This window comes from Polyodon spathula, chromosome 4 (assembly GCF_017654505.1).
Source record: "Polyodon spathula isolate WHYD16114869_AA chromosome 4, ASM1765450v1, whole genome shotgun sequence".
NCBI lineage: Eukaryota > Metazoa > Chordata > Actinopteri > Acipenseriformes > Polyodontidae > Polyodon > Polyodon spathula.
In genome coordinates, this window is record NC_054537.1 from 44867493 (window position 1) to 44891351 (window position 23859).

General features: G+C 34.7%; 1 protein-coding gene across 4 annotated transcripts in view; it reads right to left on the minus strand.

The window, feature by feature from the left end:
• LOC121314573 (solute carrier family 12 member 7-like) overlaps window positions 1-21015 on the minus strand; it is a 116858-nt gene extending 95843 nt beyond the window's left edge. For 3 of the 4 annotated variants that reach the window (XM_041247991.1, XM_041247990.1, XM_041247989.1), the window contains exon 1: window positions 20717-21015. In XM_041247991.1, coding sequence (XP_041103925.1) covers window positions 20717-20906 — 190 coding nt within the window. In that variant the 5' untranslated portion in view covers window positions 20907-21015. The remainder of the gene's footprint in view (window positions 1-20716) is intronic. The other variant, XM_041247992.1, reaches the window with a different exon arrangement.
• Window positions 21016-23859: the final 2844 nt, after the last annotated feature.

Consider the following 23859-nt stretch of genomic DNA (forward strand, 5'->3'; position numbering starts at 1 on the left):
ACTTACCCACTACAGCCAACCTGCCACAGTATTATAGACAGACTTCAATTTTAACAAAGAAAATATTTATTTTACTGAAACAGCCCAGCTAGTCATGTCTAGGGGATGATCATAATTCATTTTAAAACCTTTTCTAAAGAGCATGTTTAGTCAGTTAGGCAAGAAGCTACAGAATAAAGTAAGCAATACCCATGGTACATGTAATACCATTATAATCTGCTGTCCAGTCAAAATAAAGAATACGGACCAAGTATGTTTACAGAGCACCTGCCTCAATCATTAAGAGAAGATGGGCTTAAAAATCTCACTTACATAAACAGAGTAAATAGAAATTGACATTGTATGTGTATTACCTCCATGCACTCAGATCTCAGCTGCTGATAGACTGTGTGCACTGTAAGTGATGCCATGCACTGTACAGTACCTGCTTTTTAGATATGTGATCAAGATCAATACTGCATTATACACATAAAGGTTAACTGGTTGTCTACCACTTGGTTCCAGAGGTTCCAAATGGACAAATATCTGGTAAACTTACATGTACCAAGAAGAAAGATGAAATCAACAGAACACAACAACATGCATCGAAAAATGAAGTTATAGGCAAGTGAGCCATAGGGCAAACAACCACAATACAATAGTGTGGAGTGGCATTAATCAAAATAAGAAAATATTAATCCAGGCCCGGTGGAAGCCCTAGGCAAATTAGGCAGTTTCCTAGTGCGGCAACTTTATGGGAGCCTGCAAAAAAAAGCAAGGAATCTGCATTATGTGCTAAACACCGTTCCTGTGACGTTTACAGCAGCACCACGGTAACTGGCATTGCACCAAATTTGTTAAATTAATAGTTTTAACGTATGGGAATTTACAGTGTTTTGACAGTAAATACCAATGTTAATAAAATGTGTTCCATTCCGTTCTCTGAAGTTCGGAATCAATTGACGCAAAAATAAAAATCTGAATTTTGCCTATCACACTGGCAATATTACTAACCTGTAAATACATATGTAATAAATTTAAATGGAACCCGGACACGTGTTGAATAAAGCAGTTATTTTTTTATTTGATGGTTTTTTTTTTTAAACTGATGAGCTAAACTACTGTCACATTCAAACTTACCCATATAAGTTGTCACCAGTGCATTTAATAGACAGGTTTCTGGTTTTCTGTCTCTCCCTCCGATTTCTCTACTCTCCAGTAAGAATTATTCAATTGATCCCTTAGAATTAAAAATATTTATTTTGTATAGCACCTTTCATTAAAAGAAATCCCAAAGCTCTAAGCTATTCGTGTATCTCAGTTACAATTGAGAAATGTATTAATAATAGTAATGATGAACTTGTGATGTACTGTATTGCGTGTTTGTGTATTTCTTGCACATACAGACAGTGTTTGCTGTGTTACCCTTAAGAAAAAAGAAAACAAGTTATGCAAGTATTCTAAAAGCATGAAGTTACTTTAATTGCAGACTGACGCTGGGAAGGTAGTAGTTGGCATGACAACGTCTGTGTTGCCCTTTCTGCAAGATTTTGTACATGTTTGTATTTTCAAATCATACGGTGCACTGAGAGTGTGTTCTTTTGATAATATTACCACATAACTAGTTCTATTTTCACCTCAGATAAACCTTTGTTACCCAAAGTGTTAGCACAACTTGTTAGCTAACTTAAAAAGCTATATCCTTTCATAAAAGGTCTGCTTAGCTTATTCTAACCATAATATCTGCCACACAAACAGTACTGTATTGTTCTATAGACATGTTCAATTTTACACTCTTAAAATACTAACTTAGTAAAAATAAGATGTTTTTCTGATATAGTATTGTTCTTCTGCAGGATAGATGTTTAAACAAGAAAAAGCTCATTTGCGATATCAAAGGAACATTAATGCCAAAACATTAACTTTCACCAGAACATTTAGTTTCATATTACAGTTCAAAATGTTATTGAACTTATGAAACAGTCCTTTAAAAATCTCATTTACCACTGAAAACCCTCTTTATAAAATCTGTACACGGTCCATATAATTTTTCAAAACAGAAACCAGGTTACATCCAAGCACACAGAGCGACTGCACAATACAAGCTGAATCAAAAACCTGCAGTTTGCAAGTTGCAGAGCACCGGCCCTGCATGTATCTATAATTCCAACTTGAACTTGCCTTTCACACATGACCCCAAAAAATGCTTACATAGTAAAAATACATACCTACAGGAAATCCCAAGCTGGAATGTGATTTGCTTGGCCAATTTCAGTATTTTTATATGGTATCATGTATATGCCACACAGATATGGCTTTTTCATTTTCTAATTTATTAAAACAAGTTTACAATATTGTATCTAAAATGACAAACCTATTTGCATCTTTTGTAGGTGCAATTATAAAGCCTGCATTCTCTGTTTTATATACAGGAGGCTGTTCTCACACTGGGTCCATTTAGGGGGTTTGGCCCACACTCAGTAAGGTACAGTTCGGTGCTCTTGGTATAAAGTGTGAGCAACAAAGTCCGCTGGGGAAACGAACCGTTCCGAGTCCACCTAAAGAGGTGGTCTCGGTCCTTTTGCACTTAGGAACTATAGAAGGTAACCTGTACAAGGTTGTTAGCATTTTGATGGTTCCCTGCATCTATATGCACAAACAGCTTCTTCTATTTCATGCCCCTTGTTTTGTAAGTATTTATACCAATGCAGCTTATATATGCTGCCCAATCTTGACCATGCTTTTTAATCATTCTTGCATTTAAATGCCCTCAAAATATTAAGAATCAGTTAACTCAAAGTAGGATATGGGCCAGGTACTATGTTTATCTGTTTCTATTGTGGTTTCTCGTTTTTCAAGTGTTGTTCTACTATGATTTCAATACACATATATTTATTCATGGGCTTTGCTATGGAATACTGTGCTGTCTAAAATCCTAAGAGTTGGGACAAGTAAGCAACTCAAACCGATAACAGCTTGGGCTGTGAAGCTACCCTGTCACAGTGGGCCAGCTTAAATATTGCAATATCACAAGCTTGTTTACCTGTAATTGTATTGACAACAATGGAGGTTAATGTTTTATTCAGGTTCACACGAAGATAAAGACTGCATAATGCAAGGCATAACATTTGCACAGATTTCAGAAATTCTCAATTGTTTTTGGCCAAATCATGTATTAACCCTGAACTTATCAACTATGATGTTTTAAATGTAACATATTATAAGCATTTATTATTTAAAATGATTATTAAGCAATTAGGTTTTAGTGCTTTTGCTAGTGGTTTTGTTTTACCCACACACTGCTGCCAGCTACAGGACTAACAAGGTAAAGCCTATTCCCACACAATACACACTGGATTTAATAATAATTTGCATGCATGCTCCAACTGACATTTAGTTTGAGACTGCTTATCTAATAATCATATTAAAATCCCCTAAAAACATGACCAACTCACAACTAAATTAATTAAATGAAAAAATAACACAAATTCCTTATTGAGGGAAGACTACAGTTGATAATTTCCTCTTACACTGCAGCAAATATGATACATTTTGTGTGAGTTCAGGCTATTAAGTACAATATTTATCAAATAAGCAACACCCTTACGAGGCATGTCAAAGTACTTTAATTTGGTTTATTCTGTAGCAAGCCGATATGATTAACTGTATTGAAACCTTAAAGGATTCTCACTAACGGGCAAAGAGTTTTGGGGAAGAACGTTTCACAGAAGGAACTTCAAAAAGTGTTAAGCTACTGTATTTACAGTATTACTTAGACAGCGTCCATTTACTTTGGGTAAAGCAGGATAACCAGCTTATACACTATTAACATGGCTGACAGACCCTCATTCCAGCCACATCCAGTAGTCTCTTGTAGGAATTCAGACAGTTAGATACTGCATTTACATAATAAAAATGTTACTTTTGCTGCTATGGAACTCTAATGGTGTGTTCTGGGTCAGTTTAAGAGTTTGGTACACACTCTGTACGGTTCAGTACATTTGGTGTGAAGTGTGAACAACAAAGTCTGCTTGGGAAAGAACCATGGTCTCGGTCAGTTTGACAAACGCACCAAGTCTGGTTTGCTTGCTAAACGTCAATGTGTACAACAGCTGGACTCAGACCTTTTACACATAGGAAACAAACTAAACAAGGTAACCTGACTCGGAAGTAAACATTTTGCATGTAGTTTAGTTCATATTCTGAGTAAACAAGTAGAGCAAAAAACAAAAAATGTCTTTGGGAACTTGTGACTTGTATCTTTTTAAATGTTTTTATTATTAAGTGCAAAAATGCATCAGCGTGCTCTACAAGTTAATAGCAGAGTAATGTATTAGGTTGTGTTAGCACCACTCAAAAATATAATAAACAATTATACGGATTATTTGTTTAATCATTCTGATTATTGGTACACCATAAGTTTAAATGGTAATAGCTGATCTATTTTTTTAAATCTCGCTTTTTGTACATTTAACACGTGTTGACTAGATGACAATATAAATAAAATAATGAGTTGTTATGATGTGCAATAAATTCATCCGATGTTTCATTTTTAAACTATCATTGTGTTATTATATATTGTTATTTTAACAGCTGCAGAGTTGCTTGGTGTCAGTGAATTGAATTAAAAAAAAAAGTCCCAGTTTTTCACTGTGGAAATCTAGTCGGGAGAAACTGAAGCTCCAACAGAAATTTGGTCAGACACCAAAATCCAAGCCGAACTGGACAAAACTAGTAAAATATATTCAGCCTTCAGCTCTGACGCACCCAGGGTGGGGGATGGGAAACCGGCAGGGACTCCTTCTACTCATTGCGCAACAACTGACCCTACTGGCCAGACACCGAGCACATTCAGAGCAGATAAAAAGCAGGGCTGATCTCTGTTCTCTGGGATCGGTAGCCCACCCACCTGCTCTGGACTGCTCAGCGTAAAAACAATTCTGACTTTAGGCTAGTGAGATCAGAGGATTCCAAACTGGGGGGAAAACAAATACAAATAATAATTGGTCACTCTACATTTTATTTAAAACAAGTAAAAATATTTTATTTGAAAAGTTAAAAAAAAATATTAAGTATATTGTATTTGGTTGTATTAATTAGTTTTCAACTTATAATAAAGTATTATACTAAGTATGTTTAAGAAAAATATGAACCATATATTCAGTTGGAATGCAGTCGTATATTTTCAACATAGGGTATGGGTTAATATAATTACGTCATAAACAATTTAAACATAATTAATACTACAATCTATGTATGCACCATGGAAATACATAAGTTGTTACCCATCCTTATTTGGGAGAAAGAACAGTCTGGAATGAAGGATTACATGGCTTTCTGCACATGGTTAATAGGGTTTCCGTTTTGTAACTTGAGATCCGAGTTGGGATCTATACACATGGGATTTGAAGAAAGACAAGATGGCATCTTCTTCACATGTTACAATGTCCCACAATGCAACAAAAACACACGCAGGTTGGCGTCCTCCATGTGTGTGTTACACTGTTGTTCAAGAAATGCAAGTCAGAAGTTTCAGTACAGCAGTCAAGGAATGAAGCGTTAACTTGAGCATATTTCAAAAGCACTTCGGTTTTAAGTAACTTCAGTATTATCTTGCATACATATTTGGGTAACTTTAGTAGACTGTTTAGTATTTTGTAACTGCAATGATATCTTTAGTAAGCAAAGTTTAAAACATTTATCTTCATCGGATTTCCATGAAACAGCATCAGTTAATGCAAAGTATTTTTATTCATCAAAACTTTGTCCCAGAGTCCTTTTGAAAGCGCCTTGGTGCTCATGGTTGAGTCTTTGCTTTAAAATGCACTACCCAGCAGAGGGAACCTACAGGAACTGCTGAATTTATCCTGAAAGCATGTGAATAACTACAATTTAACACAGGTGGAGGCCACTTAACTTGGTGTGTGATTTTAAAGGGGATTGGTTACACCTGAGCTAATTATCCAACCAAGCTATTTCAGTTTTTATTTTTAATGAATTTTCTACAAATTTCTAGAATTTATTTTTTTATATGGAAGTTGTAGGGTAGGATGTGTAGATAAATGAAAAAAAAAAACATTTAATGCATTTTAATTCCAGGCTATAAGGCAACAAAGGTGAAGATTTTGAGGGGGTGTAGACTTTCTATAGGCACTGTATATAGGCATCAACATTCTGTCTATCTATTTGATTATCTATATACGAGAGAGTGTGTATAATTCATCCACTCTGCACAGGAGTATTCTTGTGCATCGAACTAGTAACCATAACCTACCTATACACAGGTATATCAATTTCTTATCTTTTAATGAATGGCACTGGAGAACTGTAGTGTACTGTAAACTTCCCTGTGCTCGCTTTGTCCTCTCTATTAATAATATACATGTATATATGTGAAAATTGAAATAAAAATATTTAAGTGGGCAAGCATTATTAATATTATTTTCATTCAGCCGTCTGATACCCACTGCAGTGTAAAAAAGTTGCGGCTTATTGCATATACTGTCAACAGCCACAAAAGAAAAGCATTCCTGTTGGAGTTGAGCCTCGATCCCACGTTGCCATCTTCATCGGTGACAGTGCTACCAGATATGCTGCCACCTTCAGCTTCACCTTCTTCAGCAACAGGATCGATTAAACTTGCCAGCTGCTCTTCGGTAGATGGTGAAGTGGGACCCGAGAGTTGTTGTGGCTATTGTTCGTTTTGAGTTTCCTCCGTATTCCCGAGAAGTCCCTCGATCAGCCACTGTATTTGAAAAAAATGAAGCGTAGACACAAATACCCAACACGCCCGGTACACAGTCACATGGGGTGTTGACTTTCAATCCATGCCCATTATAGCTTTTCAGTGCAGGCATAGCATTTCAGTTAAAATACACATGTTAAATAACTTTTCCTAAGTTATTAATTTTTACTTGATAATTACATTCTACTCTCCTGATGTGATATCACACAATGCAGTACCAAATAAAATCATAAACATCCAATATAATTTTAATGAATTAACTGAATTTAAATCATTTTCTAAAGATACATTACTTAATTTTCAGTGATTTGAGTAAGGCTAATATAATTACTCAAAATTATACTGTAAGCTAATACACTACATTTTCAATGTTTGTAAATTTACAAGTTCAAAAGAATATTGATTTTATGAGTTAAGACAAACCTTGAGAAAAGCTCATGTTAATAAATTTTACTGAGCTGAGCAATCTCTATCATCCACCAGAGGGCAGTATGACATTTTGGACAGTTTTGGTATAGCACACATAGCCGTAGACATTAAGCCCACGAATTTACACTGCAGTCAGTTTTAGGGTGCAAGGTTTAAACAAAATCTGCTTGAAGCTGAGAGCCACAGCAGAGGTTCTGACTTACTAAGCAGTTCTCTTGATTAAGATAAAGATTTTTCAGACTTTCTCTCAGAGTTGTCAAAGGAATAAAGATTAAATGGGTATATTCTCAAGCAAATATAAATTGTACTTTTTACATTACAGTACAGAGTGTGGACCAAACCCTCTAAAAATACACTGTAAGTTAATATATATAATATATATATATATATATATATATATATATATATATATATATATATATATATATATATATGTGTGTGTGTGTGTGTATAATATAATATATATATATAGGATATATATATATATATAATATGTATATATATGATAGAAGATATATATATAATATCTTATCTGCGTCATGTTTCTATACAATTTAATGAACTGAAACCCCAGTTAGTTGTTTTTGACAATACGGTTTGACTTCGTAAGAACAAAGCAGTTGTGTTGGTCCGTTAACACACCATTCGTGACATATATTACTATTATATTCAAAGTTAGAAACTGCCCAAAATGGACTACTGTCAGAGTTTAATGATAATGCAACTTTGAAATACCTAAAATGACCCCACTTAAAACATTAAAGAATTACAGTTGAAAGTATGAATTTTTTATAAATGTAAACATATGTTGTAAAATTCTGTCTGTTTCAGCCCCTCTACAAAATATTTACATTTTCTGTATAATTCGGCACAATTTTGAGAGATGTTTGCATAATGCACAAATTAAGCCGTGTGTAAAACTGGTTTATCGTGCTACGTGTTTGTTCATAACACGACCAATTGTTTACTTCGTTACAAATCCAATCCAAGTGTTGAGGTCTTCAACCAAACTGTTATGCCAAACTGATGCATTCTTGTTTCTTCAAGCAACCAGGCAATTGTGTGGTAAGCTACTGTATATAATGAGTTTCTACTGTGCATATACTGTGCATATGATACACAAGCTATCATATGCATGCTCAACAGACCGTTTATCAATAAGAACTCACTGTTTACCATGTGTTCTCATGATTTTATCTGGTTGGAGCACTTAACCCCATCCAATCTGTCAAACAATAACAATAGTAACACCAACAATACAGAAAATATACAAATATATACAAGTCCCACCAAATCCCTATTGAAATGAATTGTGTGATACCCTCTACAATCCAGAATTTATTCTGGAATCCAGCACAATCTTAAGTCTTTTCTGTCTGGAATTAGAGTATATCTAAGCTCAGAAGAGGATCATTTCAGGATGTCCGCCCCTTTTATTATGATTATTACTTTCATTATGTTATCATTATTATCACTGTAGTAGTATGACTTGAATGTATTTCGTGTTTATTTAAAAACACACCATTCTGTTTGTTTGTTTATTGTTTGGCAGCAGGGATGGGAAAGCCCCATCCCACAAAACCCTGTGTAGAAGGTGACCATCTCCCGAGTTAATTAATTGATTAATTTGTGGCTACTCAGGAGATGGTCACCAATATAAAACCCTGCAGTTTTCGCTGTTTAGGGGTGGAGTGTTTTGGAGCGAGAGCGAGAGAGTTAGATGGGAGAGAAACAAAGCAAAATGAAAGAAAGAAAGAAAAAACAACAGGATCAGTGAAGGCGATTGCTCAGGTTTTTTTAGTGTTCGAGGTTTGTTTTGTTTAAACCATTAATTTGCTCTGCGAGTAGTGTTTTTGTGCAACCTTTTTATTTATTTTTGTGTGGATTAAAAACGGCACCGCAGTGCACACTTTCACCCCCGTACCTCTCTCTGCAGTGTCCTGTTTCTGGTCTGACATCACCACCCAGGCCACTCAAAGTCATCCTTGCCACACCATCTTTCTAAGGGAATGATTTAAACAGGCTCATGCTAATAACAGATAAAGATTGTGTTGAGGCATTGTGATGGACAAAGGAGGGTCCGGTCTGTAAATCGACCTTCCGATACTTGAGGGTGCTGAGCCAGATGAAGGTTTTCCCGTACCAGGATCCACTTGGAGGCACACAACTTTCCCTGCTACTCCTTGATCTACAGAGTTTTCCGTGGATTTTATTGGTTACAACTTACTTTTGTTTTGTGCACTGGGTTGCATCTGTCCTTACTTAACCCAACATGCTTAACACCACAAAAGAATAAATACCAGCCCTGGTTGTTTCTTTTAAAAACTGTTTGGACTTCTTTGTTTCTCTGTACCACATCATTGAGAGCTCGGCCATCCACAGACACTGTTGTGTTTAATGTTTGGTGAGTTATTATTGTCCTATAATACTGTCTATGTAAAGAAACCATTTTTTCAAGTGTACCAATAGTTTTGTCACTCCAGCACAATTTTTTGGTCCCAAATGAAGACGGACTGAACATGTTTTGCTGAATTCAAATTACTGAATGGATACCTAGAACAGGTAATAACCTGTTGATATAATTACAAGTTGTGAGGATGTTTTTCATGCAGCAGTAATGCTGTATCACACTTGAGGGGTAGATGTACTAAAGTGGCTGTTGCTATGGTGGCAAATCAGTTGCAAACGGGTCAAAGTCTAGGGTGAAATGTACTAAACAAGCACAATGCTGTTAGCAACTTTTTAGGGAATGATTTGTGGCAGCAGCTTTTCTTTGCAATTCGGCCTTAGATGAATATGTAATTAAGGGGTTCCTGCATACATTCACAAAGAATTGGGTGGCGATAGGGAATGGGGGTTCTCAAATATTGTAATGAGATGTACTAAAGCTGCAGGCAATTGCGACACTTACAATTGCATCAATTTATTAAGAACTTATGAAAGCATGTTTTAAACAGTCGCAATTAGGAAACCTTTAAAAGGCAGTACGACATTTCTAGTTTTCCAAACATTTTAGGAGCAATAGACTGCACACGTGTCACTAACCCCTCCAGCTCATTCTGAACAGCTATAGAATAGGAAACACATCTATCTGTAGATACTATTTCCGTCAGCACAGTGATCTAATGTGCAGGTGGTTTGTAATTGTGCACAATTTAGCACTGCACCCCTGACTAACTTAAATGAAAACGACTATACGGTTTTTACTGATTTATACCTGATTTTTGTCTGTTACTCAATATTTTCCTGGTACTATTTTCTAGGATCATATTTTTATCCGACATTTACTCCGACATTGTAATAAGCAGCCCTACACTGTATCCTAGGATACAGCAGATGCTTAGACGTCAGAGGATCAAATAACGTTCAAATGTGGTTCTCTGTCACTTCACAAATACATTATCACCTGATTATGTTGGCCAATCAAAGTACTGATTATTGTGGCAATTGCTGGGTATAGTAACTACTAGCTTGATCAAAAACTAAATTGAAATACTTACACAAAAATATAATTTTTAGTGGATGAGGAATGGGGAGAAAACGTAAATCAGTTTATGAATATTCAAAAAACTATACAAAACTATACAGAATTATACAAAAATTGCAGAAGTGGCTCAGATGAGGCAGAGGATGCATTGCGCTGCAAATACTGCTGCACTGAGGTACATGTTCACGCTGACAATAAAAGAACATACTGAAAAATAAGCGGGATATTAAACTAAAAGAACAAAGTGAACTGAGAGACAAGCAATCCATTTATACTGCTTTTACACACGCGTTAATAAAAAGAGAGCGCAGAATGACTGTTTTAATGAGTTTCTCAGAGCGCTGTGCTTTGCTGGACAGCCACTGTTTATTATAGAGGTATGTATTAGGGACTTCGTGTGACAGTACTGACCATCAGTTAAACACTGCCTAAGCCGACAATCTTAACCGTAAATATCTGACAGAAAATGGTGATGCTTTAGTTTGTAAACTTATATGCATTGATGGAAATGTCCAGTGTGATTTTTGACGCATCTCCCGATGGCTTGCACTGTCCAGTTCTGTCAATTTTCTTTTCTTTTTATGATTTCAAGGCAAATAAACCTGGCTTGTTTTGTGCTGATGTCATGTTCATACCATCTGTAGATACTATTTCCGTCAGCACAGTGATTGCTTAAACGTTTGCAAATTACCAGCTAACTTGGGAAAACGTGGCTTCGACTTGTACAGATTCTGCTTTATCAGATATGCCAGGGACATTATTAATCAGAAACCAGAACTGCTATGCATCATATTCCACATATAAAGTGTGTATTCTGAGATTTTTCCCCCCTGCTTTTTACCGATGTTTCAATTAAAAACAGTATTTACCGATTTTGTCCCTACTTTAATACAGTGAATGCCGGTTATTGACAACTTTCGGTTATTAACAACATTTTCACAGGAACCAATCCCATCCCATAGACTTTAATGTTAATGGATTTCGGATATGAGCAACTGCCTGCCGGTTTATGACAACTTTTTTTTTTTTTTACAATTTCTATGGCTATGGCGTGCACACGAATACATTGCGTGCATGTATCCAAGCGTCTATTTATCAGTTTTCATAACGCAGATATACATTTATTGAGTCTGATTGTTGTAACATGTAGACCTTTCTATAGCCGATAAAGTTCAGATTCTGGAGGCACTACGTGTACAAGCTACAAGTACGGGTAGCAGAAAAGTTTGGCCTCTCAGTCTGTTGTATCCCACATTTTGAAATTGTCTACGAAGCTGCACGCAAAATTGAGAGTGATTTACAGCTAGAGGTGGTGAATCATATAAAAACAAACAGCATTGAACAACTACTTCTTTTAAAATGATGCTTCTGTATTAAATGTGAGTCCTGTATACCAAGTTTGTTTACTGTTTTTAGAGATATTGATAGTATGTCGTTGTAGTACTATGTCAGGGGTAGCCAGCCTTTCACAGACCAAGAGCCAAAGAAATAAAATGTACAGTGACAAAGAGCCACAAACTTCAAAAAGTGCTTAATTTAGCATTTCACTGATATTTTTACCACAATTACTATCACACACACTATTAAATGCAGCTGACCTTTATTTTTTCCAGTACATATGTAATACTGATATCCAAACAAATATATTTTCACTACATATAAAAGCATAGTTTGGTTTTTGTTTCTTATTTGGGTGAGTAGCTTACTATTGTTTATTTTCTTATACCACATACAGGCAGGATCTGTACTCAGTGTGACTTTTGGCATTCTTTACTACGCACATTGTTCTGAATGCAGCTGTAGTTCAATGTCACTATTTAGATCTGAGATGGATACGTTCTATCGTGTGATGTGAGAGCTGCAGGTTTGAAATTTGCTTTTGCAGTTGATTGTTGTTTGAATAGCAATAACATCCCTAAGGCAAGATTTCACAAACTCACCTTCGGAGTAGGGCTTTTTTTGCACGGGCAGTGTTCCAGGCCACTTGCTAGGAGTAGGCTAGAGTCGCGGTCTCAGATTGTTTGGAAAATTTGGTCAACATTTGCGTCTGTTTATCCATTTGCTTTTTACTGACAGCAGTCATTTTGACGGGTACATTTTAATCAGCTCTGATATAAAAATGAAATACAGACTTTCCGATACAACTCAAAAGATGCATTCATGAACATATCTAACATTTGCACAGCAGAAACACCAGATTTAAATGGAAAAAATAAACATAAAATGTTTATTTTCAAAATGAGCACATATTGCGCATGACTATCATGGCGGTTCTAGCGATAACTTTTAAAGATAGAAGTTCAGAATCTTTTTGGAAATTCAGTGTCAATGCGGGCATGGTTTGTAGTGAAATAACGCTGCAGATTTGAAGATTTGAACTGCGACATAAAGGCGAGTGCCCGGTTGCATAACACCTTAAGTGAAATTCCCTGCTTAGTTTTCCCAAATGTTCTATTTAAGTAATATTTGTATTTAAGTACTTCCCTTAAGTTTGTTAACCGTTGCACAAAATGACTTTAGGGGATAACTAAGTGAAAATACTTAAATGTCCTACTGAGATCCCTTAAATCGAAAAAACGATATGGCAGAGTTTTTGGAAATTGAAGAGGACAGAGCCACACTGAGCAGAAGGATTTGCAGAGAGAAAATCCTTTGGCTATAACGGATGACGAGCAACTAATAACAAACTATTGATTTGACCGAAATACTGTCTTTTAAATGTCTGTATAATGCTGGAAGCAGATTAACAACCCCAAACAAGAAGAAATCACGCATTGCTCCCTGTTCTTCAAATAGAGCGGTGGCAACTGGCGGCTTTTTATTATTATAAAAATGTAAATGTATACTTAAAAAAAACATATTTGGCCAGTTGCATAACATCTTAAGTGAGATTAAGGATTAATTCTGCTAAATACAAGATACTGCTCTCACTTTTGTTGCGAACACAGCCATACAAATTGTTTAAACAAATATGTTTAGTGTACATTTTTTTTTGTAGATGTACCTGTTTTTTGTGATGCTCTTCTGAAATCAGAATATATATATATATTTAATCTTGTGAATGCTGGGATTTACCATTAAATTTCTTGCATTCAGACATTCAGTTATTTCTGCCAATTTTTTCTGCTTCATGGCAGTTGTCAAATTCGGACATAGTTTGCCTGTTATTGTTTGCTTTCTTTTATTATATTCCTCCATAAGTATTGTGTTTTTCCTCCTCTGTCCAGTTTGGGTTTCTTTTTTTTTTAATTTTTATCAGCCATACTGTAGTTTTCCTTAACTGCCCACACAGTACAGTAAACTACTTGCTTATTGGTTGAAATCTAAAAAGTCCATGCACCACAAGTTTTTCCCTTAGCTAAGGAGAGTGGTTAAGATGTTTTGAGCAACACCCTTCAGTTTTTCCCTTAGCTAAATGAAAAATACACTTAAGTGAAATACTTAATAAGATGTTTTATGCAACCGGGCACTGGCAAATAAGGCACTAGAGTTTTCCATTGCATTCAACAAAGAAAATACATTACTCCCCTACTCCGGTAAGAAGGTTCGACATTCATCTTCATATTTTCTTTTTCACTATTTTTTTCTGCCATTATGAACAAAACAGAAGCCGGTCCTGTTCAAAGTAAAGTTAACGGTTTCCAAGCTTCTGTAACTGAAGTCCCGAATGCACAGAAAAGGGTGGATATGATTTGCTAGTTAGTTTCTATGTAACAAAAAAAGTGTTGCTGCCACGCTGCTGATTGGCTAAGGTTGGAAATTGATCTGCTTGTGATGAAAAAAAAAAAAAAAAAAAAAAAAAAAAAAAACTCAGTTATTGTAAAAATAACACACATATAAAAACGAATTTTAAAAAAAGTAACTTATTCATTGTGTAATGAAATATATGGGAAGTTCGAAGAGCCGCATTTTGACCACAAAAGAGTCGCATGTGGCTCGGGAGACACTGGTTGGCCACCCCTGTACTATGTGTACAGTACAGTACTGTGTATACTTTTTTGTTTTATACATCCATGTAGTCTTAGTAAACAGTTGTTTGTTCTGATATTTGGTGTTTTTTGTGTTTATTTTTTAACGCTAATGAACCAAGACGTGTATTTCAGTGCGCGGTTTCTACATCGCTTTTCCATAGACATACACTTGAAAATGTGGCTTTTCACTTAATACAACGTTCGGTTAATGACAACTTTTTTCTGGGAACCGAGAGGTTGCTAATAAGCAGCATCTACTGTATATGTAAAATAAACTCAGAAAAATTCCCGGAATTTTTTTTTTAAAGATAAAAACCGAAAAATAGCTACTCATGATAATATGAAGTAGTGGTATAAAATTTGTTACTGGGCCCTTGAAATTTGTATGAATTGACAGTCCTCATGTAAGTATCACAACTTGTCAATGTGGCACCATGACCTATTTTGTGTTAATTGTCTAGACTACTAAGTAGGCCAAGTTAAAAATAATAATAATTGTAGAAAGAAATGCTAAAATCGTTTAGTTTCACGTTAAAATAATCTCTTATTCACACTGCACACCAATGTCTACAATGCAGCAGCAGGATTTATTATGTGTTACCAGTAGCCTAAAGGCTAAAGTAAAAAGAAAGTGTGTTAGGTATTATTAATTTTACTACTGTACTGTATACTGTACATGCCTACTGTACAAAGTTATATTTTTACATGATGACTCAAAATGCTAGCGATCTTGCTAAGATGACGCAACAAATATATAAATTAGTATATTGTGGTTCTCTTCATTAACATATTTTCTCTTAGTACATATGACAAAATATATACTATGCCGCAAAATGCAAACTGTGATATGTTTGCGCTACGACTTTCCCATCATATCCCATCTACACCTCAATGTTCCTGGCACTTACAAAACATGATTATACTTGAGGAACCCGATTAAAACAGAATGCTCGCAACTTGGATTCTAAATGCAGCAACAGCAAGAATTTTCCATTGTGTGTGGGTATGCTGTAATTGTATACCTGCCTAAAATAAATCTTCTGTTGTTTATTTTAAGAGCCTTAAAAAAAGACTGTTATGTTATTTTCCTGACCATGAAACAGATTGTTAAAGAGCAGCATCTTAGCACAGTGAGCACTGACATTTTAGTTTGCTTGCAACATCTGATTCAGTACTCTGATCTAAACCCTTTTTTCCAAGTGTGGAAAAGCATATTGTCTGTATTTCAAGCATGACCCATCACTATAGTACATGTTAATGCAGCCACACAAAGTATTGTTATTGGTTACAGTGTTTAATTTCTGGATCCAGTAATGCTACTTTATCACTTGTTTTAGAAACTGTCCAGTTATAAAAATGGTACCATCCTCCACAACAAAGAAGAAATGTCCACACTGGAACCAGCTTTGTGCAGCCCAGAGAAACCAAACAACAACTTCCAATGCATGTGTTTTAAGATTAATTTAATAACCGGTCAATCACATCTAATAAATGAAAGAAACTTCAGGGAAGGGCAGAGGAAATACTAGGATCAAATTCCAAGCAGAAAACAAGAGTAGATGGAAACCAAAAACATCTTATTCAAAGATTCCTCTATACTTGAGGTGCTAGATTTATTTTACATATAGCTGCACTGTAAGTCCACCCTTTAAAATAATAACTCTACACATTCTCTTCACTTTGAATTAAAAGGAATAGGAATCAACTATACAGTGCCACACATCAGTCTAGTACATCAATGAGTACTGAAAAGTACACTAACGTCAGACATTAAATACTGTTTGAATATTCAAAGGTTTTTGCTTGCTATAGAATTACTCTCCTACCCCCCACCAAAAAAAAAAAGTTCTAAAACTTTCTGGTGTTGAAAATTGTTATTTATTTTAAAACTGCATCTTGACAGCAAAAAAATAAAGTAAAACAGTAATTGCCTCTGAAGAGTTCTTTATCAAAATGCTAAAAACTCCACACATTTCCTAAAAGCAACTTTGAAGGGTTACACTTATAACAACCATCAGAAAAGCTAAGGTTTTACAAGTCCAAATACGGAATAATAGATTTTTAGCTAAAAGAACCTTGGGGGATTGTCTATATATATATAGATATACTATAATATATATATATATATTATATATTAATATATATATAATATTATATATATATATATATCCCTATATGAACTATCTATATAGATTTTCCAAATACAATTGTATTTTGTATTGAAAATAGTGATTCCAAAGTAATTTGTATTTTGTATTTTGATACATTGTTTTCTAAGTATTTTGTATTGAATATACAATTCCTGAGTATTTTGTCCAACCCTGATTGTATGTTGGATTACTGTAAGCCTCCCATCATTTTAAACTACCCAAATATTTTTTATGCACTCAGAATCATTTATTTTGTATTTTTATTAAAATCAAAGAAACAACATGTACAGTTTTTCCCAGTACAGTTTGTAATACATTTTACAGCTATTGTATTCTGATCATATCAAACTCGAATCACCAAACCCTACCACTTTTCTTTTTAATTGACAAATGGACACGCAGACAATTCTCAGACCAATGGTTTTAGAGATGTTCAAATTTCTAACCCATCACTACAGTACATGTAACCCAAGTACCGGGTCCTGTAATGCTATGACTTGTTTTATAAACTCTTACAGTATATATTGCCATCAAGCAACATTGGGGCAGCCTAGAGGACCTAAACAACAACTTACAATGCAGGTTTTTTTAAAGACTGAAAATTGAATGCAATTTCAGGGAAAGGTGGGTTAAATACCCATGTCAAGTAGTTCCCAAGTTCCAAGAAGTAAAGTGAAAACAACATAGTCAACAATTCTTCTTTATGGTCTTCGTTTTAATACAGATTTATTTTTCTGCAACATGTGGGCTACATGATTCACAAGCAGTTAAAAAACAAACAAAAGGACATATTACCTTACTATCCACAAATATAGTGAACTGCATTAAATCCCTATTGTCTTGCAAATATTGTATATTAACTAAGCCTATGTTGTAGAATGGGCCAAATTCACAAAGAACAGCAGCATGCATAGGAAAATATACTACTGTACATTCAATCAGAAATTTAAGGATTTAGCTAATGCTTACATTAATAAAAAGTCTTACATTGCATTGAATTGATTTTATCTGAAAATGGCTATTTGGTAGCAAATCAAGTGCAGAAAGTTTTAACTTTAAACAATTTGAAGCGCAGAGTACATATGAAAAACAAAATGTGTACAATTAAATCAGTACATTATTATTATTGTAGACCACGTTAGAGTTACAGTAGGTTTCTACTGACTGGAACGCATCACTGGAAAGAAGAGTTCACGATTTAGGTATTTATTAAAGTGTAAAAAAGACTTTAAAAACGGGTACTCTTCTCACTTAAATATACGTGGGCCTTTCTATAATAAAGACAACAGTAAGAACTGGAAGGGAAGTGGCAAGCACAGCAGCTAAGCCTACTATTGCCAGGAGATGTCAACACAATTTTAGGATCACTTTTTTTTTTTTTAAATCGCCATCCATAAATACAACTAACCAGATAGGGAAAAAATTGCATCTTCCACAGTTAATCTTCATATGTTGGTAACCCACAGTGCCAGTTAACTCAGCAACAAAAAAAGTTAAACCGTTAAATGAAAAACAACCTAACACAAAATGTTATCAAACTGAAATTAAAAAATGAACAAAAATGTGGTTGTAATTGTAAAATTAGAAAGAAATGAAGTTAAAAAGCTAGTTTGTAAAAATAGAACTCAAAAAGCGAATACAAGAATGATATTTTTTTCTTAAACCTTTATTTTAAGGTGAGCACATTGAGATTAAAATCTCTTTTACAAGTGCGACCTAGCCAAGAAAGGCAGCAGCAACACAATAAAACAAGATACAAAAATACAAATTATAATAATACAATCAACAATCAATGAAACAGTCAACAATCACATGGTTGCAAATTACTCTTAAATTGTACTAAAGTTATTTAGGACTGCAACTTAAGTTTAGATTGTGAATCATTCCAAAACCAAGGGGCAAAATAGACAGGTGATCTTTTAGCAGCCGCTGTACACACTTTAGAACAGTAAAGTATTGCGACTATAAAGTATTCATTTATATATGGAGGTAATTTACAAAGAATAGCCAGTGCGTCAATCTTCGCAAAGCCAAGGAGGTCCAGCCTACCTCAATGATGAGTACTGCACTTTAATTCATAATATATCTCAAGGCTGCATGATATATAGGATCCAGTTAGCGTAATCTTGAGGGTGATAACCTATAGACTGTGTCCTCATAATCAATTTGTGGTGAGAATATATAATCAATTAGCCCTAAACAAGATCGGAGTCTATAAAAGAATTTCAATTTCAATTCTTTTTTTTTTTTTTTTTTTTTTTTGCAAGATTATCAATATGGACCTTAGATTCGAGATTACTATCCAATGAGATACTTATCAACTACCTCAATAACTTTATCTAATGTAACTGAAGATAATTCTTTAGTAGCATTTGTGCTTGTAGAAGAAAATACCATAGCTTTTGTCTTACTAGAATTTAAAAGAAACTTTAGATTAATTAAGACTCACTGAATGGAATAAAAATCAGCCTGCGAATTATTGATTGCAAAGGGATGGGAGGGATTACATGAGTATACAATAGTATCCTCTGCATAAAGATGGTGCTTACAGTGTTTAATGTTATCACCGATGTTATTAATATATAGGATCAATAATAACGGGCCAAGAATAGATCCTTGAGGAACACCCTTATTTAACAAAACAGAATTTGACATCATATCTGCATGTTTGACAATCTGTGATCTATTAGTAAGGTCATTCTGAAGTCATCCAGCTGCTTGCAATCCAATACCAGCACTCAATAATCTTTTATTGAGTAATGCATGATCAACTGTATCAAAGGCCTTGGAAAGAGCAATAAACAGAGCTAAACATGTTGATTTTTGTATCCAGTCATGTTGCTGTCATCCATAACTTTCAACGCTGCAGTCATAGTACTATGACCTTAACTAAAAACTGGATTGCATGTTGTATAAAATGTTGTTTGTATCCAAGTAACATTTCAGTTGATTACTGAGCATAGATTCCCAAAGCTGACAAATTGGAAATTGGTATGTAATTGTTCATGTCAGATGGATTCCCAGCTTTTCAGAGAGAAGCAACATAGACTTCGAAACATTTGTCAGCTCATTTTTCTCAACCGAAAGATTATAAAACTAAGTAATAGATTTGCAATAACTACAGTAGCAATTTGAAATAAAAATGGATCTAGGCCATCAGGATATAAGTGGAATAAAAAAATAAAACATACAGTTTAATTGTAAAATTATTTTTTAAAAAAAGATAAAAATCCAGTTTGTAAAAATAGAACAATTAAAAACTATTAAAATAAATAAATAAATAAATAAATAAATAATAATAATAATAATAATAATAATAATAATAATAATAATAATAATATGAAAAAAAGATTAAAAGCTTAGGTTTAAAAAGCTAATTTATAAAAATGAGATTTAGAAACAGTTAAGAATTTTGTCACTGGTTTTAATTTCAATATCAAACAGATAGATCACACATGGCAGAGTTGGGATTCTTGCTGTAACATATTACACACCTACACAAAAAGGTCAACTAATCATGAAGCTATTGTATTTGATTTTGTTCCATAATCTTAAGAAACAAGCTCTTAAGATTAAAAGAAAAACAGTTTTTTTTTTTTTTTTCAAATTACAGATGCTTTTGCATTATTGCCCTTACAGTACATTAGTTGTGCCTGAAAAGTTATATATATAACACCACTACTAGTAATTATTAAAATAATATATATTTTAAAAATCAATAACACATCAAATGAAATGCGAAGCCTGTCTAATGTGCAGTGCATCATTTGAAACACAATATAGATTTGAACCGGTATTTTATACGTTTTCTTAGTTGGCTAGTAGTACTATAGATGCAACACGCCAACAGACTCTTTATTAGGCTACATTATTAATAACACAAGAATGATGCTTGGTATTCTTTTCGGAACGATAACTTTGCAAATAAAAAATAAATATGAACTTGTTTTCTTACCGTATTTGTTTGGTTCCCTGCTGTACTCTAAGATGGGTACAGATGTTTCTGGCGTTTCCTGAGCAACAGTAACGCTGTTATTCCCATTCCCAGCCCATCTTTGTCCCCCAGGTGAAGTGTCAGTCGTCACCTTGTTGTTTGTTTCTGCTGCAGGTCTCCCAACAGGGATAACTACAAACCTTTCAGACATAACACTCCAGTGGCGTGTATCTTTTTTTGTAACTCTTCCCCAGCGAGATAAACTTTCACAATGTCCCAGACAGATTAATGTGATTGAAAGTCAACACAGTATCCAATGAACTGCAAGCACAGAACACAAATGACACCGACTGATCCGTGGACTGAGTACACAAGGGGCGTTGCTAAATCAAACTCGCCTCCTATTGGCTACTCTTCCAGTTGAGCCTAACTCATCCTAGCCTAATGTAAACCAGGAAAGAAAAGGAACACTTTGCATCCATTCTTATGAATTGTATTAAGATAGTAGTTATTGGCATGTACTGAAATATACATTGAAGTTCATTTCTAAAAAAATAAATCTCCAAAGAATAAGCTTAAGCACATAATATAATACATTTGATTAATTAGCTCACAAACAATATTGTAACACTGGATGAAATTGCTATCCGAAAAAATAAGGCAGTCTTGACAACAGAGCACTGCTCAATAGCCGGCAGGCTCTTTATTTGCAGCTGCAGGTTCACAGCAAGTAGCACAGCTCACAGCACACGATTCTCCACTCTCTGAATCCACACATACTTACATACCTGATGCACCCACTTTTTCCCCCCTCACATCCAGACACAGAAAACACAAAGTGGCAGTTATGTGAGGCTCGCCCAATCAGCGCCCATTGACCTTTGACTAAAATCAATGTAACAGACTATAACATTGCTCACTGATTCAGAGTCTTGTACATCTGCATGAGGTTCATATGAACAGCACCCGATGACTCCTGTGTAGATTGATTGATCTAGCGTCAAGTCCCAGCACCCTGCTGCATGGTGCAAGCAATCAAGTCCCGCAAGTTATCAGTTTCAGAATGCAATACAGTCACAGTCAAAGCTAGTCCACCTGCACCTGCCGCTACAATATATATTAATTTGTTTAAAATTGAATACAATTGAATGCTGTAGTCGCTAGAATACCTTCACACTAATAAATATTGATTGAAACACTGGTTAAATGCATACTCGCTGTAATATTAGACATTTATATAAACACCATTGATTATTTAACATAAAAGGCCCTATGATATGGAATGAGAGTATTTTAGTAATGTGAATACAAGGTGGAAAGTGTGACTGAAACTCACAGACACCATTTTATTAAAGCATATCATACAAGTCTTTCTATCAAAAGGTTTCTACTCCTTCTTTCTCCTGCAGTACTTCAGCCATACAGCTCTGCTCTGTACAAAAGCACTTGCTTTTTTACATCTCCTGAGGTAAAACTAACATTATCCATAACATTAATATGCTCAATTGTTAGATATACACAGGTACAAAGAATAACTAGTTCAATTCTTTGTCAAACTTTTTTTTTTACACTACATCTGTATTAATTTCAAAAAACCTAAAGAAACTTAATAAGTAATTGTGTTTGTTCCACTTTGTGTAACGTCTCCCTTATTTATAAAAGCACAGTGGAGTCATTAACATAAATCTAAAATGACTTGAAGTGGCACTCCAGTGAGTGTTTAGACTGCACCCTGTACTGTTACCAGTTATTTAGTGTGCTAAGAAGTGATTATTTTATCTTGGATGTAGAATGTATAGGTTCTAGTTTAAAGTTGTGCTCTAAGCTCAACTCTAAACTAGAACCTATACATAACACATACAATTGTAGTTCCTCCAGTCTCTTGTGGAACACTTTTTGGTTTACCACAGGAATTGCTTCCTAAGCACACAGCTGTTGAATAGTGCTGAAATTAATATTTTAAAAATGAGAATCTAAATAGTTTTACACAATCCAGGCCTGGATATATCAGAAGGCATTTTGACGTCACATGTATATCATTTGTACAGCCTGCTTGTGTTCAGTTTTCCCTTTCACATTCTATGTCAAACAAAGGCTTTCAAAACTTAGTCACGATATCATTTGGCAATTTCCACATCCCACAGAAAATGACCCCTGGCAAGGTAACAATACTGTATATATACAGTACATGGGTGATTAGGTTTCTCAGCTTGCAAATGTTGGGCCTGAATTGAAGCAAGATGGCAAGATCTCAAAACACTGCCATCCTGCTGTTTCAAATATGCAAACTAACTGCACTAACACACATTTGGGTACTAGGTGAGACATTTTTCTTGTCTATGCTGCAAATGGAATGCTTACTAGAACATGTCTCAGTTAACTTTGCTGTATTGTAAAAACATAACCCCAATTTTCCTAGTTTAGTGGTTCCCAGATCCACAGTGTCGCAAATGTAACATTATCTTAATGTAGTTTTTTGCAATGAATTTCCATTGGTTTTGTAACTGCAGTTCACCCTGTGGGTTGAATCTAACTAGCTCTTGTAAAGTTGGCTTTAAGCCTCATAATGAAAATTCTTGTTGCCTTTTATTTTTTTTCTTGCTGTTTTAACTACACTACCTTATCAGCTTGCCCTGCATATTTTCCTCTGCACTTCTATTGATCCTACCTGTTGAGATGCACATTGCACTTTGTGTTTTAAATTTCACTACAAGACTGCTTATTGAATTGTGATGAATCTTGGTTAAGACATTCTTTTGCACATATTATCAGAATTTGGGGATATAAGGAGGTGCCTGTCTGCCTGCCTGTCTTTTTACATGCATATATATATATATATATATATATATATATATATATAATATATATATATATATAATATATAAACATAATTAACAATTGTATCCGAAACATGAACTATTTTTTTTTTTTATACGTACTATGATTTTTATTTGTACTTAAAAGTACTTTAATTAAACATGACACAGAATATGTGTCTTATAGAAGTTTAAGTTTTCTAGTATCATAGTGTACAGCGTATTCAATTCAGTATTACTGAGCCATTGGGGCTGGCAGGGGTTAGCCATCCTATCTGGCAGTATCCAGCTCTGTGTTTTCAAATGGAACAGGATGCTGGAGACACCCGCCCAAGGCTTCTAAGAAAT